The 20482-nt window shown below is 39.2% G+C and overlaps 1 protein-coding gene across 3 annotated transcripts in view; it reads right to left on the bottom strand.

Moving 5' to 3' along the window:
• Positions 1–20482, bottom strand: part of LOC139989066 (semaphorin-1A) — a 368578-nt gene that overhangs the window by 227979 nt on the left and 120117 nt on the right. For all 3 annotated transcript variants that reach the window (XM_072006980.1, XM_072006978.1, XM_072006979.1), the window contains exon 3: positions 1040–1136. In XM_072006980.1, the coding sequence (XP_071863081.1) occupies positions 1040–1136 (97 nt within the window). The remainder of the gene's footprint in view (positions 1–1039; positions 1137–20482) is intronic.

Below are 20482 nucleotides of genomic sequence, written 5' to 3'. Positions count from 1 at the left end.
AAATTCGATATTTAAAGTGGTGCGAAATTTTTGATACAGTTACCGGTATCTTTTGAAATTTGCGGAAAAATTAAAAATAAGAATCAAAGGAAATTGATTGGTATTACTGAATTTATTATTATATTAATATTTATTTAAAATACCACGCGAATCTTATTACAATATATAATGCATGATAAATTAACTCGATTAATTTTAATTCGATTTAATTCAATTCCAATCGATTTACATATTAATTTAAGAAATGCTTTAAAATTTACGTTCTGAAATATCGTCCACGTTATTGCATTTTATTAACATAATGCAATTATATTCTGATAAACGTTAATAAGCCCGAGATCTAATTGAGTCAAGCTACCTCGCAGCAGAACAACAGTACCCACAACGACGTGATAATTATTAAAATATATAATCCAGTGCTGTTTTATCTTCTCCTAAGTATCTTCACTGCGACAATTTAAAAATTACACATTTCTTAACTCGATTACTTATAATTACTTTCTCCAGATTACTTTTTCCACACCACGACAATTGATTTCGCTTTTAACCGTTTACGTCGGAAACAAAGCGCTTCGCCACACTGTTTCGCGAAAACGATCTCGTTCACAGATACAAAAGGGTTAAAGACTCGACGAGCGATGAAGAATGCAAGACAGAACAGGTGGTAAGTAGGAAGAAAGGAAGGTAGAAAGGAGACGATCACGGTACACCTCGACAATTGCCTCGCGTTTTTTCCGTTCTATTCGCTCGTGTCGGTAATTGAAAGCAATTTATTTCATATGAAAAAGACTGGTGGTGGTCGGGTCGGATCGATTCAAGGGAATACGACTCATGTAAAATGAAAGAGGACACGTCACAAGGGGTTGTGCGAGGGTGGAACCGCGTCATCGGGCTTGGTGCCGCGTAATCGAGGGAGTGACTCGACGGGAACCCGGATCGAACGACGGGAATATAGCCGATGACCATCTGCTGACCCTTGGCGGCACGGCGCGCCAACAGCAGCAACGATCGGTAAAGAATCGAATCACGTAACAATTACCTGGCGCCAATCAGGATAGAAGTGGTCGCGCGCTCTAAGAGCTTGAAGTGCTCCACGTGGCTCTCGTTTCCCAGGAACCGCTGGCCAATCACCTCGCCTGAAACAGATCAAACGGATTTCTTGAGAAAGTAGTTCCACCACAAATCTGCTGCCTCTTGTCCATTATAGCTGTATCGCTGTTCTTGTCACACGACATATGTATCCTGTCGTGCTAAAAAGCGTAATTCATCGATAAAATAAAAATTGTAGAAAGTACACGAGGAAACTGTAAAACGTTTGAAACGTTGTATCGTCGGAAGTGAATTAGAAGACACATTGAAACGCAAGCGAAACGGTCGCAAGGAAAAAACAAAGAAACGATGATTAGCGCGAAGCTAAACGGAACGTGGAATTAGTTACGCGTCATCGAATCTAGTTCGACGACTATTATAACGCGTACAGTACATGCAAGGTTACACGCGGTCTATTTCGCCAATTTCGCGCATAATTTACTCAAAATCCAAATCCGACTTCTCGTCAAACGCGCCTCCATTTACCCACGATAATAGCAGACGATAAATCATCCCCCGGGCGATTACGTTTGGAGAACGGCGATTCCGTGGAACGATAACGATCGGAAGCGATGACTAACACCGTGACGAACGAAAGGCGAGGCCCGTTGCGTCGATTCGTTTCTTCGCGATCCCCAAAGAATCGCTGTTTCTCCCTTCGTGCTCGAGTCATCGAAGCCCTATATGCCCGCGTCAAAAATTACACACAAACGGGAGATTTGCAGCAGAATGTTCATTGGTCGCGCTGCCCATTATATATCGGGCCTGGCGTGCTTCTCTCTCAAGGTTCCTGCTGATTACGGCGCGTTTTACCGCCTTATAAAACGCCACGTCATACTCGCGTATACTCGCGTATACTCGCGCTTCCCAGCCCGCGTCCTACGTCCATGAATGGATTTTGCCCGTATACGTCGTCCCCCGGATGGCTGCACTCCCACGCGGCTAGATTTATACGCCAGATATAGATGCGTGGGTGTATCGGCGGCGATGCAGCGCGTCTCAATGGACGAAGAGCTCGCTCGTCACTTGCTACGTACGATAGAACGCAGCAGGAACGGCTACGTTTACGGCTACGCGTGATCTAACGCGTAAGAAAACTGACCTACGAAAGAAGAAAGAGACTCGCTGCGACAGCTGCGAGTAGGAGAAACAGATCGAAGACGAGAAAGAGTAAGTCGACGAAGGGAGTAAAAAGTCCGAGGAAACCACCACTCGTGCACGATGCCGGGGCAAGGAGAGTGTTGGAAAACGGGTTATAAGAAGAAAAAAGAGAAGCAACGTCTTGGTCAAACAAGACCAGCTCGAAAAAAGAAGAAGAAGAGAAGAACGGATGAGGAGCGTAGGAGGACTAGCCGGAGGAAAGAGAGATAAACAGTGAACGGTGGAACGGAAAGCAGGTAAGAGTTACGAGGTAGGAGAAAAAAAATCACCGGCAAGAAAAAGAGGCAGATGGAGAGGAAGAAGATAGGGAAAGAAAACGGTTATGCAGAAGCGAAGAGAAAGAACACACGCGTAAGAGATTGCGGCAGAGTGTCTCTCAGGTCTTGGTCGACGATCAAGCGGTGCGCGCCTACTCTGTGGTGGCTGCCTTCTCCTCCATTCTCAACCCTTCTCGCCCTGCTAAAGCCCTCTCACTCGCAACTGCTGCCAGTAGGCTACTTCTTGCGCTATAACGTTTTACGACTCGGCCTCTCCGTTCGATGTTTCTCCTCTGCTGGCCTCCTCTCAACCTGCTACCCGTCCCCGTATCTGGTGCACGCTCCATGCTGGTACACACGCTGCATGCTGCATCGCGCGCGAGCCACTTTTCTCTCCTCTCCTTTTTCCTCTGTCTCCGTCTCCCTTGCTCCCCTCGTCTCTTTCCTCTCCATCTGTCCGTTTCTCTTCCCTTCACCACACGGTTATTCACGTTATACTTTTTCATGCACACAGTCCACAAACGTAGCCACGATAAAGACTCGGCTGTGCTCGCCAGACGCCAGAGAGGGGACCATAGGAGCGTTGATCGGTGCTCGTCCGATTGTAGAAATCATCCTCTGAATGGGGAAGTTCGCAGGGATCGAGAAGGCTCTGCGCTCGACACTTTTAGAGATGTTCGGGGAGAGAGTGCCGCGAATCGTTGCAAGCAGAGAGGAAAAATGGTCGGAGTATGGTAAGAGTCGAGTAATCGACCGACCACGAATTTATGAGTTTGAAGAGTTCCGTAGCGTACGACAGGATGGAGAGAGCCCGTATTTTTGTGTACTTGGCAGCGACTGAACTTGATTTACGTGGTTCAGCTTGTGTCCCCTTGATTCCTGGATAACGAGATCTACGCGGCTTTTAGAAAATGATCTTTCACGAATTCAAAAGTAATCGCGATGACGTGATTTACTTATTACATACGACGAAATGTTATACGATGATGCGTGATACTGAGACGTGATTAAACATCGTGTCTTCATATTATCTTTATATTATCTTTATCGTATTATTATATCTTTAATTTTCTCTTTCGTCTTCGTTCCTTTTGCAACTCTTTTTAAAATTCAACGAACGTCTACGAACAGTTCGCTGAAGCTTACTTTTTAGGAGATGCGGAAACACGTGCTTTTGGGTAGAGAGACGACAAAGGTGGAATTTATAATCGCGCTTCTAATTAATCTAATGTTTAATGTTTAAGGATTTAATAAATAAAAAAAAACCCGGTGCTGCTTTCAGTCGTCCATTTTCCGTAACCAGGCAAATTCCATTGAAACAATACTCAAAGCTTCGATTCCTAATAAAGTGACACGCGCTATTCTTAATTTACAACATTCTGCTTTTTCAAACGAATAAACGGTCTTACGAATATTTCACGCACAGGATAACAGACAAATGATCGAACGCGAGATTTTCACAGTTACTTAACTATACACAAAGTTTCGTTGAAATCGGTGAACAACGTAATACGCTCTCTCTCGTTAGAAATCATTCCGACTGCAAAAAGATTTCTCAAGTCGGTTACCAATGTGTATTTTTAATCTACCAACTGGAAAATTTATACCAATTTAAACGCATTCGTGAATAATTAACGTTTTCACGAATTGAAATTTATCGATATCGGATAGCGTACTTAAATATCGGAAACAACTACCTGTAATTTCGATGACTTTATATCAGTTTGTCCGAAAAGTTTCTTTCGTTTTATAAGGAAATAATAGACGCACAATGTTTTTTGTTTCATATTAGTTTATTGAATTATGCACGAACATAATAATAAAAATATAACGAAATAGATCATACCTAATTCAATGAAATAATATAAAACAGAAATTGTTGTTCATCTATTATCACTAGGACTACCGATAGTTAACACGAAGCTATTTTTAAGAAAACCAATCAAAATGACTGGACTTTAAAAAATACGTAATAATAGAATATTTTTATATTTATTGATTTATTAATTTCTTACAGAAGCAATTCCACATTATGTAGTACATTTTTGTACATTATTAATTCATCTGGGATCACGATCACTAAACGAGGGTTGTCACATTTATAAAATTGTAGAACCAGCCATTTTGACTGGTGTTGGTATAAGTAGCCTTGATACAAAATTATTTTGAGTTTAAATACATAAAAAACAAAATAAAATTCATTATATTATTCTTTTAGTTATCGTTGCGAAAGTCATTACATCATTGTGGGAAAGATATAATATGAAGTAGGAATTTTAATTTAAAACCGGCCAATTTGACTGGTGTGGTAGTTCTAGTGTTACCTTATGAAACGAAAGTAACTTTTCGAACAACCTAATAAAACTGTATCGAGCTCCCTACGCGTCAATCCTCCCCAATCTGCCTTAAAATTGAATTTATAAATTACGTCGCTGGTTTAACCGTTCCCCGTTCTAACTATATTTTCTTTCAAGTCCTGTAACGCGCAACACAATATTACGCATATTTCCGTTTCTGCTTGCGTCTCGAATAAAAAGCTTCTTGTATTCGGTTTTTCTTTATAACCGTTTCTCTCTAGACGTGCAATGTACTTCTCGTACGCTGTCTGATACACAACTAAAGCCGTCCTAAAAGAATTCAAAGGATTACTCCATTTACGAGTGTCTCAGCGCTCGTAACGTCGTGGCTCGGATCGCTCGGCGAAAAACGAAGATTTTCCTCTCTCGGTAATTTACGCACCACTTTCTTTTCTCTTTCTTTTCATTCGCAGAAACGTCCGATACAGTTCCCAGCGAGATAAATAACACAAAACGAAAACGGACACGAGCAATTGGATTTTTTCTTCTTTAATTTGTGCGTCTACGGAGAGAAAAGGTGGCACGTCAAACGGCACAGTCCGATCAGATTAAATGATTTAGCGAGCGACAAGTTGTTAATTACTGAAACGTAGAGAGAGAGGGAGAGGGAGAGAAAGTGAAAGATACGAAGTTAAATAGTAAGTATTAGTATGGATTACATTCACGGCACAAAGCAAAGCGTATCAGATTTGCAACCCGCAATCAAATACAACTTTTCTCCACATTTATCTCCGTGTGTTCTTAAAAGACCGAGCTTTTTATACCAAATGACGATCTATGAGCGTCGTCGAAAACGCGTACAATATAAAATAGGCGTGCAAGCGCCTAGAGGAAATTCGAGGGAACTTGAAACACACGGGCGATCATGGTCGAATGAATGAACGAACGCACGTCGTACGTTCACGAGTCGATGAATAAGCATTTCATCGGAATAAATGCATCGTCAGTCCTACGCTAAATGAAAAATCGTTGCGTTTAGTGTTACCGCGTTTTTCACCAAACAGGCGCGAGAACACGTGCGATAGATACAAACGATCGAACGTGTTGTTCTACAACGAGTTTATCGTTCGTACGACCTGATCTATATAGAGTTTCATCAGCTGCTTTGTTTCTCCACGGTTATTGCCTCGCTTTTCATAGGGTTTCCGTTTGAAAATAGAACGAGACGTTCCGTTCGAACCTACCTTATATCTTCGTACTTATATTTATCGTTGTTATTTTGAAAATGTATCACGCTGTACTTTCTCTGTGTACCGACGTTAACAACTCCATCAATTAAACATTGTCGTTAATAAACGACGTTTATTATGATCCGTGCCTTTCAACTATCCGGACGTTAATAAAACTGCGAGTTTCCACGTTTAGAGTATGAGACAGATACAACTGTGTCGAATGTTGTTAAAAAAGATCGTTTACTATTAGGTGGTCCGAAAAGTTTCTTTCGTTTCATAAGATGATAATAGATAAAAAACAATTTCTGTTTTATATTATTTTATTGAATTATGTATTGAATTTTGTATCAAGGCTACTTATACCAACACCAGTCGAAATGGCTGGTTCTACAATGTTATAAATGTGCCAACACTCGTTTAGTGATCATGGTCCCAGATGAATTAATAATATCAAAAATGTACTACATAATGTGGAATTACTTCTGTAAGAAATTAATAAATCAATAAATATAAAAATATTCTATTATTACGTATTTTTTAAAGTCCAGTCATTTTGATTGGTTTTCTTAAAAATAGCTTCGTGTTAACTATGGGTAGTTCTAGTGATAATAGATGAACAACAATTTCTGTTTTATATTATTTTATTGAATTAGATATGATCTATTTCGTTATATTTTTATTATTATGTTTGTGCATAATTCAATAAACTAATATGAAACAAAAAACATTGCGCGTCTATTAATTCCTTATAAAACGAAAGAAACTTTTCGGACAACTTAATATATTGCCCACGTAATAGACGATAGATAACCGTACGTTACAGCATACGGCGCTGCAAGTAAGTCGCGATAAGTTACAATTGTTTCAAACAAATTTGTCGATGTGACATTTGTTTATTGGGAGAAGGGCATTTTCTCGCTGCGAGATATAAATTTTTATCTCACTTATATAAAGATACAAAAATTAAAAAATCGCTGTGTATTAATTTCTACGCAACGGTCCAACATTTTTGGTTTTTTCTTTTTTTTTTTTTTTCTTTAAGGTTAACATGTACCACGTTTAAATGAAAAAAATTCAACTTTATTTTTGCGCCAGAATATTACGCTGAATTTAAATATACAAGACGATCGTTAAAATATTATTCAGTGTTGTTTACACGATCTTTTTCTTCCAAGATGTACCGCACCCCCAACCCCCAGTCTCCTTTAACCCTTTGCACTCCGAATTTTATTTTAATTTCGTTAGCAGCAGCTCCTAATGCTTTTAAGTGTTTTATCTGAAATTTACTTGAACTAAAAAATAAGACAATTTAAATAAATAAAGGAAGAAACAAATTGACTTAAATACCAGTTTTATTCACACTATTGTTGCATTTTGTAATTTCTAAGTGTATGATATATCTTGAAACAATTTCCAGGATGCAATCCTGATTTTCTTTTCACAAAAAAAGATGGGACTGAAAAAATGTCGAGTGGAACTCGACAAAGGAGTTCCTGAGATAAAAACTAATATCGAGTCACATTCGACATAGGAGTGCAAAGGATTAATCCTTTAATATTCGACGATCGATTGTTTCACGTATTTATTTTTACTTTGTATTTAAGTTTTACGCGAATCTCGGTGCTGTTTGATTTTTAGCGTAAAAATAATCACATAAATCGTTGTCGTTCTACTGGAATGTTTCGCTAACTTTCTTACACTGTGTTTTCGTAGATATAGTAAGTATAGTAGTGGCGTTAATTATACAATGTTGCTGCGTGCAAAGTGTCCATTATTTTTAGACTACTATATACTATGTTCACCGATTCGTAGGGGTTAAGTAGTCGACGTCTCCTTATCACTGAACTCGATCATTATACAGCAAGAGTTATAATCCTGACGTCATGCTTTCAACGCGCGGAAAATTGTCGCAAATCTTGTAATTTTATTCACGAATATAATATATATTAATTGTAAATTGTAAAAGGGAAATAGAAGCACCTCAAGCACAATAAACAACAGGAATCGTGATATTTATAAGAAAGAAAAATATCGCAACGAATAAACTATCGGCCTGCAATGAGTATTTTTATGTTTGGTATTCTTACGTTTGAGAGAAATTAGTGTATTAATGTAATTGATGTAAAGAAACACGGTATAGCAACAATAATTCAGATGGTAAACTTCATATTTGATTAAGAGTTGAGTGACATTTAAGCCAGAGAAATAATCGCGTTGCGGAAACGTAAAAATACACGACTTCTATTCAAATTCTATTCGATATGTAGCATTTCTAATTATATCGTATAAGTACGAATTTGTTTATTACTTAACATACTTTCGTTGAAAAACGTTTGCATTTATCGATGTAGAATTAGCTTTTATCAAACTATCGGAATTAGATTTCTTTCACACTCGATCGACACATAATATATCGTAATCTGAAAAATATAATCTAATTAATAACATAGAATCGTAATGAAAAAAGCAAGCATTTACTCTCGATTGACGTACGAGAAATTATATTCGAGTTTCAGATTTCAAATGTTTCACGGACTATGGCGGACTATAGGAACAGGTATCAGTGTGCAGTGTCGCTGGCGATTTAAAGTTGCAAGATCTGTTAACCGTACGACTAAACAAACGACCGATTTTCGTTGCAGATATTCGGTAAAGATTCCATTAAGGTAGGAATGGAAGTCGATGGATCTAGAAGATGCACGATTCCAGCCAAACCGACTTCCTTATACCATTTTACGAGCACATTCCACCTTACAACGCGCGTGCACATGTAGGTAAGTACGTCCGTGTATGTCCCGGCCTGCAAGCAATTTCCATATATTACAAGGAGAAACGAGTTTCATAGAATTTATCGAATGGATGATTACAACAGACGTACGTTAGCTGTTAATTACTCTAATCAGACGTCGCTTCAAGATGAACGATGGTCACCTTAATTAGCCGTCTATGCTTTCATAATTTCGTTGCAAGATTTCGTTCGGTAACACGACTATTAAAAAAAATATCGTTTGGTAAATTCCGAATAAATACGATACAAGATAAATCGTTGAGCGATATCTCCGTGCAACTGCGATTATAATGTTGTAACGTTAATGCAGATTTTATTATTTGCAATTTAAAACCACCGTCGCATATTGTAAATGTATAAGCTGCAACTTATACTAATTATTTCGATTCTCGTTATTATACGAATGCACTTTTCGATATGGCGATATACTGTTATCTGAATATTCGGTTTTATTCGTAAACGGAAAGAACACAATGAATATTAATAAATTTATGTTATATTAAAAGCAAACGCGCACACCATGAATATAAATGTACGACGACAACGACGAACAGGATAGGTCGCTAAATCAAATTTCCAACAAGATAAAATACAAGATAAAATACGAAATGAAGAATAATCTGTAACGAGTGCCTCGTAAGAATCGAATGGAAAGTTATTCTTCGTTATCGATGATTCTTACAACGTGTGACGAAAGAATAGAAACATCGCCACTGTTACAAAATTGCACTTTATCGAAATAAGGAAAATAAAAGTCTGACGTGCGATCAAGTGGCATGCGACGCACCGTGCAAGTTGCCAGTTGAAGAGCATCGTGAGTGCAACGGGTAAACCGTTAGTTACGGTAAATTTCCGTTCACTGTCTAAGTACATTGTACTCGCGGCCTCGATAGCAGGGAAGAAACTGCTTCTAATGTCAACGTCGCCATCGTAATCAGGATTTTTTTCAGTGTTGTTGCGGCTTCCAGCAATCCGCGGGAATCATAGTCGGCAACGGTTACACTCGAGTGCTCGCCTAATTTGTTTCGGTCACGAACGCCCGTAAAAGGTTCTAATATTCTTGGGCCGGGATTATAAATCGTGCGCCGAAGGACATTCCTTCGCAATCTTCGCCGGCCAACGTAAAAACTGCTTCCTTAAATTTCCCGCACGCCGCGAGCTGAACCGTGCCGCTTTCTAATTTATCGTAACCCTCGACTTTATTCTCCCCCGTTTCGATATCATGGTGACGTACGTGCTCGATACACAGAACTTTGTAAGCAGAAGGCAGATAGCTAGCTTCTCAGGACGATGACCAAACCTTATTGGCTATTCGAATCAAAATTTATTCTCTCCGTAACAGCGAACTCGCTGTTTTTCTACCTGTTAAATCTTTCTTAGTTTTTCCATGGGTTTTTGAAGAAACGAATTTCCACGAATCAAAGAAACAAACGAAGCGAACTGTTCTTGGGTAAAGGCAGCTTATCGAAGCGCAGCATCGACTACGATTCAAAGCCAAAGACCGCGAGATTGTAAGCGTAGCGCGAAATTTTCCTCGGTGCGCTATCGATGCACGACGATCGAAACAATTTGCCAGAAAATGATAATGTGGCTGAATTTACGTTGGCGCATATTTACAGCGTATCCGCACGATCGCAATGGAGCAGGAACACGGCGCGGCACGTGGAAAGGAGCGAAACTTTCTAAAGGCATTTGCAAGCCGCTCGTATCCTCCACCGCCATGGAGCGTAGCTTGCCTCCGTTAATTTCGCCACCGCTGTTCTTTACGAGCGGCCGATGCATATGGATGCGGTGACTGGCTGCTGCTACGAGTATGTACTTTGCAGCGGCGTATTCGCGATACACGAGACGAGTGACGACGAGGCTCGGCACGCGCGAACATTTACAACGTAATTTCTTATTCGCGAGCCACGGCAGTAGCCGCCTCTCCACGGCACGCGCGACCCGTGCCGATAGCAATCGATCTTTCCCACAGCGATACTTAAACCCATCGTCTGTCAATCGTCGATGATTCGTTTATCGTCTTAAACACTAGAACTGCCAATAATTAACGCGAAGCTATTTCTACGAAAACTAGTGAAAATGACTGGTCTTTAAAAAATATGTAACGATAGAATATTTTTATATTTATTGATTTATTAATTTCTTACAGAAGCAATTCCACATTATGTAGTACATTTTTGGTATTATTAATCTATCTGGGATCCCTAAATGAGGGTTGACACATTTATAAAACTGTATTGTGTGGTATTTCTAGTATTAGCATCTAGCTATCTAACGATCGATCCGGAATTTTCCTGATAATTGATATCATCATATCGAATGATACGCAGTAAAATTTTTAAAAACGTGTGGAAAGTTGTACAAAACGAGGAAACTGGTTAATTGGGGTTCGATAAACAGATTGCAGAACCCTTTTACACTTTGACAAGTACCAGTCGTTTTCACTGGTATTGGTATAAGTAGCCTTGATACAAAATTAATTCCAGTTTGAATATATAAAAAACAAAATAAAATTCATTATATTATTCTTTTAGTTATCGTTGCGAAAGTCATTACATCATTGTGGAAAAAACATATAACACGAAGTAGGAATTTTAAAATAAAATTATAAAACCAGCCAATTTGGCTGGTGTGGTAGTTCCAGTGTTAATTTCAATGCTCTGTGTCCTACTATCCAGTGTTAAAGAATAAAATATTGTAAACAAAAGTTTGATAATCCCGTTAGAACTAAACGACGACTCCGCTATCATCAACCGGTGCATATTTTCGAATATCGATTCGATCATGTTACGGTGACTCTGGTTTACCACGTCCGGTTGACAAACGTTTCGTCGAATATTAATCCTCAAGGTCTGCTACGGTTTGCAGAGAGGCACGGAGAGAAAGTTAATCGAATTCCCTTAACGCTTGACGATTGGATTTTTCGGTTGGATTCGGTAATACGTCACCGGTTCGGTCGCAGTTAGTTGGTGGAAGCAAGGAGCTGTACAACTTGGACCCAAGTAATTTGCTGGATCGAATTATCCGTTCCCGACCGCTGTTTCCATTAATCACGCGTCATTTTAACCGCGTTCCAAATACACCGTGTTAACGAAACTCTGAGTTAACCATGTAACGTAGCAAGTTGATTCGTCGGGATAGGGGAAAGTTGGATGCACGAGACGGCGCGTGTCGCGAACGAGTTCATCCGCCGCTATCGCGTTACCTTGTCGGTTAAATAACGAGACGCTCGAGTTTGCGTCTAATGTACGCACGAGAAGAACTTACGTTCGACCGTGTCACGGAACCAGGTTCTTTGAAATACTCGAAGAAGCGATCGAGTTTGAATTTAGGAAGGTTGTCAGATTGCTTGATACGAGACTTTTCGTGTTTGCTGGCCAACATTTGGGAAAAACGAGCATTCGCATAATACGTTTTATATTCGTCCATGTTTAGAGAAGAGACACGCACGTCTGCCATTTTTTACGCTGTCGTGCTACTGCAGAAACGTGCGCTATACTAAATTCACGATCGAAGGGATGACGAACGAGCCGTAACTAGCGTATATAATTAGGGTCTCGTTGTCGCCTGCTCAATGGCAATTGCCGTGTTATAATCTTGCTCGTAGGACTATCGTATTCGTGACAGGAGATTGACGATCGCACCCTCGGGTCGCCACTGCGTGACAGACACGCTCTACAATTTTTAGATAGCAATGATTACTTACTCGAGTTTAAATTATCAAACAATTCTGTTTATTGAAAATCGTCGGTTCTACGAATATCGCCAGATCGAACAGCGACGGCGAACGGATAAGCTTTCGCAAACTTGTGCAACTTTTTGCGAAATCTTTGGCAGTTAGAGATATTACGAAGTAAGTCTAGTTTATTATAAAGTAACAAGTGGATGAATTTGCAAAAAAAAAAAAAAAAGAAAAAGATTATGCCGTCAGTTTGCTGGGATTATAAAGGAATTCTGTACTTTGAACTTTTACCAAGAAACCAAACGATTAATTCAAACGTGTACGTTCAACAACTCGCCAAACCGAGCGATGCAGTTCAAGAAAAGCGGGCAGAAATGGCAAATCGTAAGGGTGTTGTTTTCCAGCATGATAATGCACATCTTTGGTCACTCGCCAAAAATTATTGCAACTAGATTGGGATGTGTTGTCACATCCACCATATAGCCTTGACCTTGCGCCTTCAGATTACCATTTGTTTCGTTCCATAGAGATCTCCTTAAACGGTAAAATTTTTAATGATGCTGATGATGCAAAATTATATTTAATTCAGTTTTTCGCTGGCCAAAAACACAAATTTCATGAACATGAAATTATGACACTGCCTGAAAGATGGCAAAAGGTCATCGACAAAAACGATCAATAACTAATTGAATAAAGTTATATTTTTAAGCAAATATTGGAATTTTCCCTCTTATTTAAAATACGCTATCACTTAGTTGCCAACTAAATATTAAAATAAGTACAAGTGCAAGTACAGAGATAATGTGTGCCAATTTTAATCGTCGCTCGCTCAATGCTACTATACCAATCGAATAAAGAATAATAAACTCGTAGAGAGCTCGTTCATACATTTATATCAACGGATGTTACCACAAAAAATAACAAAAACAATCTACTTAAAGTTCTTTCGTTTCCAGACGTTTCCAGCGTTTTGTAACCCAAAACACCATTAGTGTTCCAAGGCACAATATTATGGACCTCTCAGTTTTGAATTTTCCCTTTCAACTTGAAACTTTTTCTACGGCCATGGGCTGCTACATAATTCAGCCGGCCAGAATCGGATAGAAAAACGATTGCGGAATAAAATGTTGCGTTATTTATCAAGGTCTATCATAGCGTGATTTTTCCAGACGCACGTGGATATAGTTGCAAAGTAAAACCGAACTTCTTTCCCCGATAGAACCTTTCCATTTTTTCCATTAATTTTTCCTGTCGTTCTGAACAATGATGTACACATCGATTCACATTCACACATTCAATTAGATATTGTGCACAATCAAAGTAAAATCATAAAAAAGTCGTTTGTGCGCTCACAATATCGACAAACTTAGGCGATCGCAGGCGCGAGATACGATTCAAGCTAATGTCACGAGACCGATCTCGATCGTTTGAACGACCGGTGAGCGAAGTGGCGACAAAAGTAGCGTATACTATTTCCATTGCGCTTCGCTGTCTAATTCGCGGCAATTTTTCCACTAATTCCACGTCCTAATAGGATCTCGCGTAACTTGGCCGCGTTATTTCACTTAAACCACTAAATACGAGATATATTCAGTTCCTCGCATTTACATTTATATTGGCTTATTATTCCCGCGGTCGTATTACTCACACCATGCCGTTCCTCAACCGTCTCTCCTTTCTTCTTTGCTTCTTCGCTCTCGCTTGTCCCTTTCTTCGTCGTACACCGCTAAATGTATGCCGCTCTTAAGAGCTTACCGGCCGGAAGCATAGAAGATGAAATTTACTCAGCACTCTCGATCGCCCCTAATATTCACCGAGCGTCTGGCCTCCGGCAGAATTCCAGCCAGCTCGACGCGATAGTACTCCGAAGCTTGATTCGACTGGCGCGACGTGCACGGCCTATCTACCGATCTACCGCTGTGTCAATTAAATCAAACAAAGGCAAGCGTGACGATCGATTCGGCTGTCTACGACCGACAAAATGTCACGTCGCTGCTCTCTGCCCCTTTCGCTCTTTCCATACGCCTTTTCCTACCTTCTCTATGCATCTCAGCGCTTCGATTTGCATCGTCACTTTCTCCTTCCGATCTGCTTCACACTCTAATCTTCCATTTCACTTTCCCCGTCCGCGTGTCGCTGCCAATTTATTCCCTTTTTCTCAAGAAACGCGCGTACGCGTACACGTAGCTGCGCTACTTAGTTTATTTTCAAACCTCTGTATCCGCCATTTGTCCGCTCTCGATGCACGTCGCGCCACCGACGACTATCCTCGTCGGCTGGCGAAACGAAGTTTCGTCAGCTTGTGCCCGAGCCTGTTAGCGTTAAATACCGTGATCCGGTGGCACGATCGCTTTCATTTAGAGCCACGCGGCCACGTTCCGCAGCGCGAAATGGAATTTCGTCAACGTGCCACGCTCGCTCCAACATCCAGCCATGAAAATATCAAGATACAACGTGACAGGCATTCCGTGGCTCGCTGAACTCGCCGTTAGAAAAGCCTTCCTTTTTACGTAATTTCTGCGTGGAAAAATAAAACGGAAGAGCCGGAACGTCGCGCTGCTTCGACAAATTACTCCACCGATCGAGAAATCTATTTTACAAGATTTCCTGCAAAAAATACAAAGTGCATGCGACGAGTCGATGATGTTTTTGCAGCGTGTTCACGACCATGATCGTACAGCGTATCGGTGAAGTTTTACTCGATCGAGAAGAGAAATATCGCGAGGTATCGACAACGGGGATCAGGGTCTTGCGGGTAAGATAGATGACGATGGTGGCGATGGGTTTCCCCAAGTGGTGCAAGAAAAGATAAGATACCTTGAAAATAGATTTATATTCCAGAATGAACATGTTTGATCGACGGTTAAGAGATTGTGTTCGATCCATACGATATCTACGAATTCTTCTTCATAGTTACTTTTAAACAGACATAACGAAATTATGTTTTATTCGAGATATTCAACTGCAACTCTGTCGCGAACGTTCTGTATCGTTTTTTCTCCTCTTCGTCCCCAGCTTTCGAACCGCTCAAAACTGTGATCTCTTGATCGTTTTGTTTAAAATGTATAATTTTTTATTTGTCTATCGCAATGCCCGGAATCCGAGGAGCACCACGTACTTTATGGATTATTATGAAAACTGTCATAATGTATTAGGTTGTCCGAAAAGCTTCTTCCGTTTTATAAGGAAATAACAGACGCACAATGTTTTTTGTTTTGTATTAGTTTATTGAATTATACAAGAACATAATAATGGAAATGTAACGAAATGGATCATAGTAATTCAATAAAATAATATAAAACAGAAGTTCTTGTTCATCTATTATGATCTTATGAAACGAAAGAAACTTTTCAGACAAACTAATATATTTACAATCATATAAAGTTGCAAATTAAACGTGAAACGTAAGAATTATGACTTTCTTAATTCCACTATGTTACTGTTCAATAGTTTCCATACGTACAGGGTATACTTTTAAATTTAAATCTTTTCTCTCGCGTTACGATACGCAGATTAAATTGAATGTTATTTATTCAAAATATATTCGATATTAATATTAATCGACCTCTTACCATCAACTTGTATCGTTTAAATAAAATCATCCGTTTTTCCTAGTTCAATCACAAGTAGATATAATCACGAGTTTTATAACTCTCAAATTATTATACCTTAAAGCTTCGTATTCTCTTGCTTTATTTTTGGAGAGAATAATATTTTATCATTCAACTTCTAATGAAAATTTTGTCAATGTCCTATAAATACATCGTGTTATTTAATCACACAAAATTGCACATCTTTTACATAGATTTCACTAGATATCGTAGTTTTATCGTTACTATATCTATTATTATATCTTCTGTTATTTCGCTATGGTTACGTGTTTGTTATAACTTTGTATAGAGTGTGCAATATCCAATTTTGTAGCATAACATCCGATCGTTTGCACGAAGGTTGCATTAATTGCAAATATACGCGCGAGATATCATTTCTCCAAAATGTGAACCTGACTCGTTAAATGTTCTCCTACCGTTGATCATTTACCAATTGCGTTCAAACATAAATATTTCAGTGATTTTGTAATAGGTTCAAGCTTGACAAACACACAAAAGCAACGCAAGCAGGTTCTATTAGGTTGGCAACTAAGTGATTGCGTATTTTAAATAAGAAGGAAAATTCCAAATTTTTCCTTAAAAATATATTTTATTCAATTAAGTATTGATCCCTTTTTGTCCATGACCTTTTGTTCACCCGATCGTTGATCGTGAAAAGTCTATGCTTCCGGTACGATTCCTTTTGTAACCTAACCGCAATAAGCGCAACGCACTTTCCAAGTTAATTCGATCGATAGATCGGAGAAATGACAAAACTTCGTTGTAATTGGAATGCGTCGTATGGACGCGGCGTTAAGTTTCACCGGGTTATCGGATGGCAGTGTACAATTAGGAATGGTAAACGAGTGGAAGTAAGAGGTGACGGAGAAGAAAACAGAAGAGAGGGGTCTTTAGAAGCAGAGGCGAAAGTAAAAGGAAAGAAGCGCAAAGGTGGTCTCTGATGAGCGTAAAAAGTATAAAAGCGTCTTTGGAAGACGCTCGAGTTGACGTGGAGTAAGGTCATGCTCTCACTCACTTCGCCTAAAGTACACTAGATCAACGAGCTTCGCTATAGGCGATTCGATTCCATTAACAATAAAATATCTGCTGCTGTTGGTACGCCGAGTTTAATACTCGTTGCTCTGCTAAGCAAAGAAAACTATTGAAAGTTGTTACAGATCTCGCGATAGGCCGTTTCGATTGTTGCACGTAATCATAAAACGATTAGCCACGGTATATGACGTAAATATATTTTCGCTTTTGTCGTCAAAATTATCTGTCGCGAGCGAAAAATACGTAATTTTAGCCCCGTTATACCTTCTTAATAAATTTGAATAATCGTACCGCGGTAAACGATACAGGCGATAAATAGAATGATAATCAAGTAAATTTGAATAATTCGACGTTCTAACGTTTATTTGGAGAAAATGATGGTGGTTAAAAGTTATTTCTCTGTGAATTTCTGATATCGTGGGACATGGCTGTTTGCTACCGGTTCCCTCGATTTTCGCTTCGACGTGGAAAATCCCGACAGCGGTGTCTCGAAAGAAGCAGCGACCTTATCCAAGCGAGAAACCATCCTCGACGTGAAAATGTCGCGACAACGAGCACTGGTAACACCAAAAATCTCGTTTCGGCCATGACAAATAAATCAGACCTGTTGCGACATGATCCTATTAACGTTATGTACTGTGATTTATCGCGCTATTTGTATCGAAACGGCAGAAAGCACGGAGAAATGTTTTGTTTGCGGCCTCTGCAAACAGTCTGGCAATCCATTAAACTATTATCCCCGCGTACCATTCCACCTCGAGCTAGTTTATCCGCTCGAGATTCCACTACCAGTCATTTTTGACCGATCCTCGTCCGAGAATCGTTAAAACCATCGTTCAATATTACCGGTTGATAATATTCCACGATCGAAAATTCCTCGATAAAAATAATGACGAAATCAGAGCCGAGAAAGTGCCTATCTCTCGCCGCGTCGTAAATCCAACGTTTTCACCTGGCAATTCCAACGATTTCGAATAATTTCGAACGCGTATAACGTTCGTTCTCCACGCCCAGCTCGGTGTAATAACGCTGGTCCAATTATTCGATTTGCCACACTTTCTTTGATAATTGTGCAACCTGAAATTTTACACGCTCCGATAACCCCACGAATCTCGTAAACGTTTAAATTCCCGTGATATTTGAAACTCACCTGGAATCTTCTTATTTAAGTGTTATACGCAATTGTGAAAAAGAAAAAGAAAATAGAAAATTGATTTTTAATCTCGCGATATCGTCTTATTTTTCCTAGGGTAAAATTGCGAGACCGCAAGAAAACCGCAGCTGCTGAATCTCAACTAAAACGGCGAAAGAAAAAGAGTTCGGGAAAGAAAATACGGTTGAGCGAAAACCGCGATCTGCGGAGGTGAAATTAAACTCGTAAACGAAATTCGCCATTGTTTTTGGCAAAGATACAATATGCGAGCAAGCAGCCGACTGATAGTGATATGTTTAGCCAAAATATTTGCATTTGTAGAAATGCAAAAGCCAGGAGAAAAAAGAGAAGGTGTCCTTTCTGTTCCATCAAAGGACTTAACTTCCCGACAGCTCTTTGTAATTATTTCGTTACGCAAATGTAATCGCATTTTATCCTTTCGCGTTTGTCTAGAAATGAAATTTTCCATCTTGAAACATCCAAGATTAAACATACTCGTATATTTCGAAAATCTTCCTTGAAACGAAGAAATTTCGACGTGAAAAGTACAAGAGAGGTAGGTAAAGAATTCATTGTTTCCAATATCTCTGCTGCTTTCGGTATTTCGAGCAAATTTTGTTCCCCAGCCAAGTCGAAAGCTGGAAAATTCGTTAGCTTAAGCTTCGACTCGTTGCCCCCTTTTTCGTTATTTGTTTATAACGAATGGTAAGTGAAACGAAATATTTTTGCATTAGGCGAACTGTATCGAACGCTTTGCGAAAATACGCACGCCTTTAGCTTCTTTATTTTCCGCCATTTAATCTCTTTTTTCTTACACTTGAACGTGTAACATCCTACTCTTGATTTGACATAACGTTACAAATTTCGCTTGTAGTCCGAAATAGGTCGAAGATGTATTCTTCCGTAAAGCAAAAAAATATAGAACATGGTTCTTTGTTCATTTAACGAACGTTTCACGAATAAAGTATGCAGATGAATCGACGAACGACCAAACGTCAACGACGTACATTGTAAACGATTTTCGGAGCAACGGAAGCCGTAAATTTTTCAATATCGAATATTCAACGTCGAAGAAAGAAGCAAACCACCGCATCGAAGAGGAAGCATTGCTTCTCGTTTGATCGACCAAGTTCGGCCGCGTTAGCCACGGCCATTGCTTACAAGGAGAACGTTCGGTTCATCGATTTGTCTTTATACACGCGTTGTGCGGAAAATATAATAGCGTGCCTAGATACAATTTACACGGTTCTATTTATGTTCCTTTCTTGTTGTATATACATGTAACAGAGTTCATTTGTTACAAAAATATTAGGTATATTACAAATTACATCTCACCTTAATATACGTAATTTCTTTAACACTTTGACTGCCACGATGAAATCACATGTTTCGCTCAGGACGCCACGGGAGTATTTTTATTATTCAAAGCATATAATGGCAAAATAATAATAAATTGATGATGCAAGACGACATTCTTCCCCAATGGATCGTTTATCTTATTGGTGGTCACGGGTGACCACCGTGTCGCCTTGGTAACAGTTGATAGCGACATATTATAACAAGGCTTCGTTTATTTCAACAAACTATCCGCATTCGTTATTTCGTAGTAAACAAAATGCGCAGAATATATTGTTGAAACGTGTAGAAGATATTAGGCTGAAATGGTAGAGGTCTGCAAAGAAAATTATGCTTGTGATAAACCAATGATAGTGGTAGATTACAACAGAGGATAATGTGCTGTAGATTTATTAGATCAAATGATAGCATATTCTACACTACATAGAAGAATCCTCAAGTGGTGTATAAAATTAGCTTTAGAGTTATTGTTAAATACATCAATTTCAAACGCGATGATACTCTATAAACAAGCAACAAAAACAAAAATCAAGGTATCAGATTTTAGAATGGCACTCGCAATGCACCTCACACAGTGCCATTCACCAGAGCCGTTAAATATACTTATTCGATAAAAAATGCGATACGAAATGCAGAAGAAGGACAAACGTACCTAGCACGAAAATTTTGCAGTGTTATAAAGGAAATGTTAAACAGTTAGGATAAAAAATTGCTAAGAATCGGACCAAAAAGGTGTTTTAACACAGTGCACCGTTAGATGAAATATTTGTTCTCATTTTTTTTTTTTTTTTGTATTGATGTTCTCATAAAAATGTTTAATT

This window comes from Bombus fervidus, chromosome 7, assembly GCF_041682495.2.
Source record: "Bombus fervidus isolate BK054 chromosome 7, iyBomFerv1, whole genome shotgun sequence".
Lineage (NCBI taxonomy): Eukaryota > Metazoa > Arthropoda > Insecta > Hymenoptera > Apidae > Bombus > Bombus fervidus.
This window is presented reverse-complemented; position numbering and strand designations above follow the sequence as displayed.